The sequence below is a fragment of the Arvicanthis niloticus genome, chromosome 24 (genome assembly GCF_011762505.2).
Source record: "Arvicanthis niloticus isolate mArvNil1 chromosome 24, mArvNil1.pat.X, whole genome shotgun sequence".
NCBI classification, from domain to species: domain Eukaryota; kingdom Metazoa; phylum Chordata; class Mammalia; order Rodentia; family Muridae; genus Arvicanthis; species Arvicanthis niloticus.
Window position 1 is genome coordinate 39,442,354 of NC_133432.1, and position 10,722 is coordinate 39,453,075.

The following is a 10,722-nucleotide window of genomic DNA, read 5'->3' on the forward strand; positions in this document are numbered from 1 at the left end:
CAAACAGTAAGAAAGCCATGCTTTGAGTGGTATTTGACTTGAGGAAGAGCATATCCTGAGAACAGACTAAAAGGTCCCTCCCTTCTACCTCTGCCTCCTGGTGTACAGAAAAATACACACCATTGTGGGAGAACCCAGGACAAAAAGTAGGGGAAAGTCAAAGGGAGAGGGTCTGTGGTCAGGATACAGAGAGAAGTGGAACCAAGGGTCCAGGGAAAGTGTCTCCAGAGACTCTACAAGAGCCTAGCCCACTGAGGCAGTAGAGGCAGCACCCTACAGAAGGAGATATAGACACCCTACAGGAGCTACAACTACCCTACAGAAGGAGCTACAACTCTACAGAAGGAGCTACAGCCATCCTACAGAAAGACCTACAACCAACCCTACAGAAGGAGCTACAGCCACCCTACAGAAGGAGCTACAACTCTACAGAAGGAGCTACAGCCATCCTACAGAAGGAGCTACAGCCATCCTACAGAAAGACCTACAACCAACCCTACAGAAGGAGCTACAACCACCCTACAGGAGCTACAACTCTACAGAAGGAGCTACAACTCTACAGAAGGAGCTACAGCCATCCTACAGAAGGAGCTACAGCCATCCTACAGAAAGACCTACAACCAACCCTACAGAAGGAGCTACAACCAACCCTACAGAAGGAGCTACAGCCATCCTACAGAAGGAGCTACAACCAACCCTACAGAACGAGCTACAACCAACCCTACAGAATGAGCTACAACCAACCCTAGAGAAGGAGCTACAACCAACCCTACAGAAGGAGCTACAACCACCCTACAGAACGAGCTACAACCACCCTACAGAAGGAGCTACAACCAACCCTACAGAAGGAGCTACAACCAACCCTACAGAAAGACCTACAACCAACCCTACAGAAGGAGCTACAACCACCCTACAGAAGGAGCTACAACCACCCTACAGAACGAGCTACAACCACCCTACAGAACGAGCTACAGCCACCCTACAGAAGGAGCTACAGCCACCCTACAGAAGGAGCTACAACTCTACAGAAGGAGCTACAGCCATCCTACAGAAGGAGCTACAGCCATCCTACAGAAAGACCTACAACCAACCCTACAGAAGGAGCTACAACCACCCTACAGGAGCTACAACTCTACAGAAGGAGCTACAGCCATCCTACAGAAGGAGCTACAGCCATCCTACAGAAAGACCTACAACCAACCCTACAGAAGGAGCTACAACCAACCCTACAGAAGGAGCTACAGCCATCCTACAGAAGGAGCTACAACCAACCCTACAGAACGAGCTACAACCAACCCTACAGAACGAGCTACAACCAACCCTAGAGAAGGAGCTACAACCAACCCTACAGAAGGAGCTACAACCACCCTACAGAACGAGCTACAACCACCCTACAGAAGGAGCTACAACCAACCCTACAGAAGGAGCTACAACCAACCCTACAGAAAGACCTACAACCAACCCTACAGAAGGAGCTACAACCACCCTACAGAAGGAGCTACAACCACCCTACAGAACGAGCTACAACCACCCTACAGAACGAGCTACAGCCACCCTACAGAAGGAGCTACAGCCATCCTACAGAAGGAGCTACAACCACCCTACTGAAGGAGCTACAACCAACCCTACAGAACAAGCTACAGTCACCCTACAGAAGGAACTACAGCCATCCTACAGAAGGAGTTACAACCAACCCTACAGAAGGAGCTACAACCAACCCTACAGAATGAGCTACAGCCACCCTACAGAAGGAACTACAGCCATCCTACAGAAGGAGCTACAACCACCCTACAGAAGGAGCTACAACCAACCCTACAGAACAAGCTACATCCACCCTACAGAAGGAACTACAGCCATCCTACAGAAAGAGCTACAACCACCCTACAGAAGGAGCTACAACCAACCCTACAGAACGAGCTACAGCCACCCTACAAAAGGAGCTACAACCAATCCTACAGAAGGAGCTACAACCACCCTACAGAAGGAGCTACAACCACCCTACAGAAGGAGCTACAACCAACCCTACAGAAGGAGTTACAACCAACCCTACAGAAAGACCTACAACCAACCCTACAGAAGGAGCTACAACCACCCTACAGAAGGAGCTACAACCACCCTACAGAAGGAGCTACAACCACCCTACAGAAGGAGCTACAACCAACCCTACAGAACAAGCTACATCCACCCTACAGAAGGAACTACAGCCATCCTACAGAAGGAGCTACAACCACCCTACAGAAGGAGCTACAACCAACCCTACAGAACAAGCTACATCCACCCTACAGAAGGAACTACAGCCATCCTACAGAAAGAGCTACAACCACCCTACAGAAGGAGCTACAACCAACCCTACAGAACGAGCTACAGCCACCCTACAAAAGGAGCTACAACCAATCCTACAGAAGGAGCTACAACCACCCTACAGAAGGAGCTACAACCACCCTACAGAAGGAGCTACAACCAACCCTACAGAAGGAGTTACAACCAACCCTACAGAAAGACCTACAACCAACCCTACAGAAGGAGCTACAACCACCCTACAGAAGGAGCTACAACCACCCTACAGAAGGAGCTACAACCACCCTACAGAAGGAGCTACAACCAACCCTACAGAACAAGCTACATCCACCCTACAGAAGGAACTACAGCCATCCTACAGAAGGAGCTACAACCACCCTACAGAAGGAGCTACAACCAACCCTACAGAACGAGCTACAGCCACCCTACAAAAGGAGCTACAACCAACCCTACAGAAGGAGCTACAACCACCCTACAAAAGGAGCTACAACCACCCTACAGAAGGAGCTACAACCAACCCTACAGAAGGAGCTACAACCAACCCTACAGAAAGACCTACAACCAACCCTACAGAAGGAGCTACAACCACCCTACAGAAGGAACTACAACCACCCTACAGAAGGAGCTACAACCACCCTACAGAAGGAGCTACAACCAACCCTACAGAAGGAGCTACAGCCATCCTACAGAAGGAGCTACAACCACCCTACAGAAGGAGCTACAACCAACCCTACAGAACAAGCTACAGCCACCCTACAGAAGGAACTACAGCCATCCTATAGAAGGAGCTACAACCACCCTACAGAAGGAGCTACAACCAACCCTACAGAACAAGCTACAAGCACCCTACAGAAGGAACTACAGCCATCCTACAGAAGGAGCTACAACCACCCTACAGAAGGAGCTACAACCAACCCTACAGAACGAGCTACAGCCACCCTACAAAAGGAGCTACAACCCTACAGAAGGAGCTATAAATGCATAGTGATGCAGAAGTCGGAGTTCTCTCCTGGAGCCTTTGCTGACCCCATGCCCTGTCTTCTATATCCATCACCTCTGCTCAGAAGGCACTATGGGGTAAACGTAGAGCCAAACAACCCCAGACACCTTTTCTGTCTACTTTCCTGTCTCTTCTCCTCCATCATATGTTCAAGGGTCGGATGATCCAGAGGCCCATTCAGTGTTTACATTCCTGGTCTTGGAATTCAGCCCCACACCTTCCTTCTGCACTGTGAACTTTTGAGAAAAGAACCTAAGTGTCAGGGTCCCAGCAGACGTTGTAGCCCACAAGAAAAATGCAAAGCACACACTGGCCTTTTCAAATGTTTAAAAAGCTGTTGCCTCTGTCCATTTTCTGCTGCTACAACAATACCATGGTCTAGGTAATTTTTAAAGAAAAGTTAATTCCACAGTTCAAAAGGCTAAGAAGTCCAAGATCAAGGGGCTGCACATAGCCTTCCCATTGCATCATGGGAAAGAGGGCACCAAATGGCAAGAGACTATACTCAGTAAAGACAGCTCACAGAGGCCAAGCAACAGAGCCAATCTTAGGACACCTTGTCCATTCCACCAGTAAGAACACTAATGGTTCAGAACCTACCAGCACCCCTATCCCAAGGCTTCACCTACTACAACAGCAATAAATTCTCAACCTGGGCTTTAGAGGGAGACAAGCATGATTTATTTTACTCTTTGCAGTTTGGGAAGGTAAAGAGACAGCCAGGTGTCAGTTCAAAACAAGAGACAAAACCCAGGGGCAACTGGAGAGGAGCAGAGATGCAGAGGTTAGAGGATGAGGAATTATCCTAGGAGGAAATTTGGTGTGGATTTCCCAGACCCTTCCTGTGTTGGTTTGTATATACTTGGCCCAGGGAGTGGCACTATTTGGAGGTGTGGCCTTGTTGGAGTGGGTGTGGCCTTGTTGGAGTGGGTGTGTCACTGTGGGCTTTAATACCCTAGTCCTAGCTGCCTGGAAGCCAGTATTCTGCTAGCAGCCTTCAGATGAAGATGTAGAACTCTCATCTCAGCTCCTCCATTGCCACGCCTGTCTGGATGCTGCCATGTTCCTGCCTTGATGATAATGGACTGAACCTCTGGACCTGTAAGCCAGCCTCAGTTAAATGTCCTTTATAAGACTTGTCTTGGTCATGGTGTCTGTTGACATTAGTAAAACCCTGACTGAGACACTTCCCTACTCTACCATTCAATTCATCCACTACTTGTTGACATTAAAATATATTTTATAGAATCACTTCATTTAAGGTCTGTGTCCCCCTCACTGCCTTCAGCTCTGAAAGTATATTAGGCCACAGTCAAGCTGCCTCACGGATGAGTCTCACATCAGTCTACTCAGACTCTCGACACACATTTCACTAAACAGGAATGTTTCTGAAGCTCTTACATCGCATTGTGCCAGTCATATACTTTGGTGCATCTTCTGAAGACTAAGTAGGACCAGCAAGACACTCATGAAAATGGGTAGTTTCAAAGATTTAAAGAAGCCTTTGGTAAAATTCGATTAAAATAACCTTCAAAAGGACTTCATTTTTAAAACCGTTCCAAGTTAAGAAGTCAAGGGAGATGACTCAACAGTTAAGAGAACTTGCCGTTCTTACAGAGGACCCAGGTTCAATGTCTAGCACCCACATGGTAGTTCACATGTACCCTTGACTCCAGTTCCAGGGCACGAGGCATGCATGGGATCACATACATACATGCAGGCAAAACACTCATACACATACAATAAAATAAATCTAGAAAAAATTAAAACTATTACATACAGATTGTTACTTCAAAGAGCCACAAGTGTGAGAAGGATCCATTCTGTCTGTCATCTGTCTGTTTGTCTGTCTGTCTGTCTGTCTGTCCTGACCCACAAATTGTAGCCACTATGTTAAGTCTTTAAAAGGTGAGTAAGGATATATCCCAAGACACAGCAATAACTAATTGCATACCAGTAGCACCCAACACAGCACAGGAGCACATAAAAAGCACACTGTGTGTGGCCGCTTTGGTATGTGTTAGAAATATAACTCCTGGGCATTTCTGCAGACGATGCTGGTCTCGGGGCACCCAATGATACTGGGCACTGTTGCTTTCAATCTCTGCCTCTCCCCCCTCCCAGCAGGCATGCCTTCTGCCCTCACTCTTCACCCAAATGCTTCAAAAACAGTATTCGGGGAAATAAAGAACCTTCCCCACAGATTAATTGTGACAAACTGTGGTACGAAACAATGGGAATTTTAAAAGCCATGAACCAACTCAACTCTTGAGTGTCCTGAAGCCATGGCTGACTACAACTCATCTCACACAGCTGTGTGTGTGCTCGCTGTGTTCAGGAAAGGGACACTGATGTTATTTAAGTGCCTAGCAGTTCCCATGTCTTCTTTTGCTTTACCTCAAAGCAATTGACATTTTCAAGATCTGCTTTTACTACTTTTTAATTATGTCTGTGTGAACGTGGGAGGCTTAGCACTAGAGCCTAAGGAGGCTGGAGGCATCAGGTCCCTCCGGAGCTGGAGTTGTAAGTGATCATGAGTCACCCAGTGTAGGTGCAGAGAGCCAGACTCAGATTGATTCTCTGCAAGAGCAGTGCATGCTCTCAACCATTAAGCCATCTCCCCAGCCCTGCAATTGACATTTTAAGACAATTGCTATGATTTAAAAATTATTTCACTAATTCTTTTCCTTGGACTTGACTTTACCCTCCAGAGAACATTGTGTTCAATGCACAGAGCAGACAGTCAAGTGCCTTGAGAGGCAGTTTAACTGTTCCTCACTAAAAGCACACCAAAATTCATCCATGTCTTTAAAATATATTAACCTCTAACCCAATTGATACTTCCAAAAGTATTTTAATAAGGACACTCCTGACATGTGGCTTGAAAGCACACATAGTGTATCATCTGAACGCATGCCAATATATATATATATATATATATATATATATATATATATATATATATATATTACAGGGCTTGCCCAACAAGCTCAAGGCCCTCGCCCAACAAGCTCAAGGCCCTCGGTCCAATGCCCAGTGAGACACAAGGAGAAAAGAAAGGAGAGAGGGAGGGAAGGAGAGAGGGGGGAGGGAAGGAAAGAGGGGGAGGGAGGGAGGAGAAGAGAGAGGGGACGAGTTGACCAACTGGAAGAGCAAAGTACCACAACGCAGATGAGAGAACGGGAGTTTGGTCTTGACCAAAAGTTACTTGCGACCTCCCTCTATAAGTGGACAAGGCTATCAGAGTTAAGTGCTCAGAGAAGTCCCAGTTGGAGACTAAATTTGGCTGCTCGGGATTCCATAGGGGAGGTGGGGGTGGGGGAGCCTTAAGATTCATATGGAGGGCTTCCTAGTGGGAGGCCCCAAGACAGAGCTCTGGATATTCCACCCTTTCCAGGTACAGTGAAGAAGGCATTCAGGAGACCAAAGGAATGTCCAGGGAAGAGGGGGCATGCTGCCTAGTTTCATGTCTACTTGACACAAGCTAGAGTCATCTAAGAGAAGGAAGCCCCCATTGAGAAGATGCCTCTTAAGATCGGGTTGTAGGCAAGCGTGTGGGGCATTTTCTTAATGAGTGGTTGATATAGAGGGCCCAGCCCAGTGTGGGTAGTGCTCTCCCTGGGCAGACGGTCCTGGGTGTTATCAGAAAGCAGGCTGAGCAAGCTGTAAGAAGCAAGGCCTGTAAGCAGCACCTCTCCATGGCCTCTGCATCAGTTCCTGTCTCTAGGTTTCTGCCCTGACTTCCCTGAATGATGGATTGCAAGATGTAATGTGAAATAAAGCCTTCCCTCCCCAAGTAGCTATTGATTGTGGCGTTCCATCACAGTGACAGAAACCCCGAGATGGCGGCAGTCTGACGACGGAGATGAGGAATTACGTTAAGAAAGCAGGAACAATGGCTTAGAGTGGGATGTGGTAGAGCAGTCAGTGTGAGCCTTGATATCAAGGTATGCGAGAAACCCCCTCTGCATGAAGAGAGGTGGAACCGAATATGTCTATGATACTTGTCTGGACCTCTCAGGAATCCATGTGCAGAGGAAAATCTCAGAGGCACCCTCAGTTTGGATCCCCAGAGATGAACCACGGGCTGGGAAGCTGTCAAAACTTCACCTCAGGAGTCATGGAAACTGAGACATCTAGCAGCCGGCCAGTGGCAGAAGAAAATCCAGAGAAGAACCCAAAAGAGCAAACCAACTGGCTCCATGCTCTGCAAGGAAGACACCTTCCTTCATCCCAACCCCATCAAGGTCAAGGTTCAAGTTAGCACCAGGAAGCTGAGAAGCGTTTACAGAGACCTCCACTGTGAGCAGGGCCTCCAGACTTACAGGAAGTTTGCCCACTCTCAGACTCCCCTAAGTCATCAGAAAATGATTGTGGAATCCCTATGCGGTGGAGAGCCCATCCCCCACCCCAGTCTCCAAAGCCCACCTGTAGATCAGTCTAAGCACAGGGATAAGGTGTTGGTTCACAGCATCTTTTCCCAGCATTCCACTCTGGGATGCAAATTAATACTCTAAAGGCTCAGTTGCCCCCCCCCCCAACTCTTCCCAAAACCACCAGTATCGAAACCAAAAGTTCCCATTACCAAAATCTGCACATCTTGACTTTTTCAGATAAAGTAAAAACTCCTCGCCCCCGTCACACAAACACCAAGAAACAGCACCCAGAGCAAACTAAAAGAATCTTAGGCAACGGCATTCATTTGTGATGCCTCACTTCTAAATAATATAACTCAATAATATAATGGGGTGGCTAAATTCTAAACCCAGAGGAATTAAAAAGGCAAAATTAATATTTGACAGTAACTCGGGTTTCAAGCGCAACATAAGCAAAAAATAAGCCACGTGTCTGCCAGTTGCTAATGTCTCCGGGCTACAAAGTCCAGTGCGTTTCTACAAAGGACAGTTAGCATTTGGCAATATTTTTGTGTAATTCCCCAGAAATACAACTGCAAAGTTAAAGGCGTGACTGACAGGGAGTTCATGCAACCCTTCATGTTATAAATGATAACTGACCACATTTCCAATCTCCACTTTCACATACCTAGAGTTTATTACTGATACTCCAGACACTAGAATTTGCATCATTTCAATTTCAAGGAGTGATCCTTGTCCCTAATCTGTTTCGGGCAGGAACTGATAGTTGGTCTTTTCTTTAAAAGGTGGTTCAGTTCACCAACCCTGCCCCCTGTCCCCCTTCTCCATTGTTCTTCTACACCAGTCCTTCCTCTGGGCTGATTTGATCTAGGGCTTGTTGGTTTCTTTAAAAGATGGGCAGATGGACCACACTTAAGAATCACTATTCTAAAAGTAACTGTATATAAAAATACACACCTACATGAAACGGAGACCACAAGCAAACCCAGGTTATGTGAAGCTGACAGGCAATGTCAGTTATCCAATATCATGCTACCAGCTGCTCAGAGCACAGAGTCCACATGGTAGGCCAGCACAGTTCTGCCTCAATTGTCTATGGTTAATTAAAAGTGTTTTGAAGAGGCCTGACTCTGTAGCTTAGCCTTTTGAAGTGCCCGACTGGTTAGAAAGTGTTTAGCCTTCATCTTCAAGATGTTCAGAACCACCGGCCGTATTTGGTCACTCACTTCATCGGTGAGGAATCTTTTCAACTAGAGATAGCACTGTGGAAACCACAGATGTTGGTGGAGCCACAAGCTGCACCCCACCCCCCAGATGGTCCTGTGTTTATATGCCCATCTTGACCTGTGTGTGTGTGTATGGGGGGGGGGGGTGTCTTCAGACCTATGACAATTATTCCTATGGCAAGGAAGTTCCTAACCTGCCCTGCCTCAGAAGGGGATTCTAAACACAGCTTAAGCCCAAACAGTTCAAGGATTTGACACTGCCGCCAAACTAGATAACCTTGTGTCACTAGCAAGACGGATTTTACTGAATTAACTCAGGGAGCTCTGGCAGTGCCAACGCTTGTCTGCAGCTTGTGAACAAAGGTGTTGCTTTCATTCACTCTCTTTATTCTGACCCTGCAGCTAATTCTAACAAATCTTGCGGGCCATTACCTCTAGGAACTTCGATGTCACAACACCTGGGGGGGGGGGGGGAACGCTTGCTACTTTCCTCAGTGGAGAAAGAGTCCCAGGTCCTTTCCTAGGGGCCCTAAAGCGTGGCGCTAAGCAGAATTTCCCTCCAGTTTCTAACTCCACTTCCAGAAGTCAGCCCCAGAGCTGCTGGGGGTAGGGATCTCCGCCTGCGAAGTGTAAGACCTCATGGGTTCAAGCGACGATTTCTAGAAGTGGCTCTGGCACTTCCGAGGCCCTCTGTCCCCCAAGGTGGCCCCCTGACTGACCCCTCGAACTCACCAAAAGTAGGTTGTGAGCAACCAGGTACCCGAGCCTGGAGCTGCCCCGCACGCCCGGGGCCAGACGCCCGGTGGCGTACCCGTGCCAGGCCACCACGTAGGGGTTGTCAATGGTGATCCAGTACTTGACCTGGTCACCGAAGTGACGGAAGCAGAGCTCGGCATAATCCCTGAAATGGTCGGCCAGGGCGCGATTGGCCCAGCCGCCATAAGTGTCCTGCAGGCGCTGTGGCAGGTCCCAATGGTACAGGGTAACCACCGGCTGCACGCCTAGCTCCCGCAGCCGCTCCAGCAGCCTCCGGTAGTAGCGCAACCCCTCGCGGTTGGGGGTGCCCGCCGTGCCATTGGGGAACACCCGCGCCCACGATATGGAGAAGCGGTAGTGGGTGACCCCCAGTTCGCGCAGCCCCTCTGTGTCGCGGTAGACGTTGTTGTAACTGTCGCTGGCCACATCTCCAGTGGAGGGCAGGAGAGGCGACGGGGCACCCGACGGCTCCACGATGATCGGAGAGTCGCCCGGGGTGGCCCAAGAGTGATGGGTGAAAGTGTCCCAGATGGACGCGCCTTTGCCGTGCTGTCGCCAGCCGCCCTCGATCTGGTAGGCGGCGCTGCCTACCGCCCAGAGGAAACCGTCGGGGAAGGTGTCGTGGAGGAGGCCAGCGGCCTCTGGGGCAGGAGGGCGCGCGAAGCGAGCCCAGGTCTGCGCGCCCTGACCCGGCTCAGCACTCAGGCAGCGGGCGCACAGGGCGAGCAGCAGCAGATGCAGCGACAGTAAACGGAGCAGCCGCGGCAGGCGGCGAGGAGGGGCGCGGGCTGGCATGCTGCGGGAGCCGGGAGGGCACCGCGCCGCGCCCCTATATGCCAGCGCCCCGCCGCCCTCCCCGCGCGGTGCCCACCCCCGCTCCCGCCACCCCACGAGCAATGATTATCCAGAGCAGGCGCCGCCCCCCACTCCGGCCTGGCATGGGGGCGGGACAGGGGCTCAGACAGCCAGGGTGCCCAGAGAGAGCACCGCAGGCGTCCTGGGGACGTCGGAGAACAAGCACCTGCTGCAGCCAGTTCAGGGAGTAGCGTATCCCACATCCCACAGT

The 10,722-nt window shown here is 49.6% G+C and overlaps 1 protein-coding gene across 1 annotated transcript in view; it reads right to left on the bottom strand.

Annotated features, from left to right (window-relative positions):
• The window catches only part of Kl (klotho), a 43,892-nt gene extending 33,392 nt beyond the window's left edge, over window positions 1-10,500 (bottom strand). The window contains 1 exon segment of the mRNA XM_076923830.1: window positions 9,633-10,500. Within this exon segment, the coding sequence (XP_076779945.1) occupies window positions 9,633-10,451 (819 nt within the window). The 5' untranslated portion in view covers window positions 10,452-10,500.
• Between the last annotated feature and the right edge of the window lie 222 nt (window positions 10,501-10,722).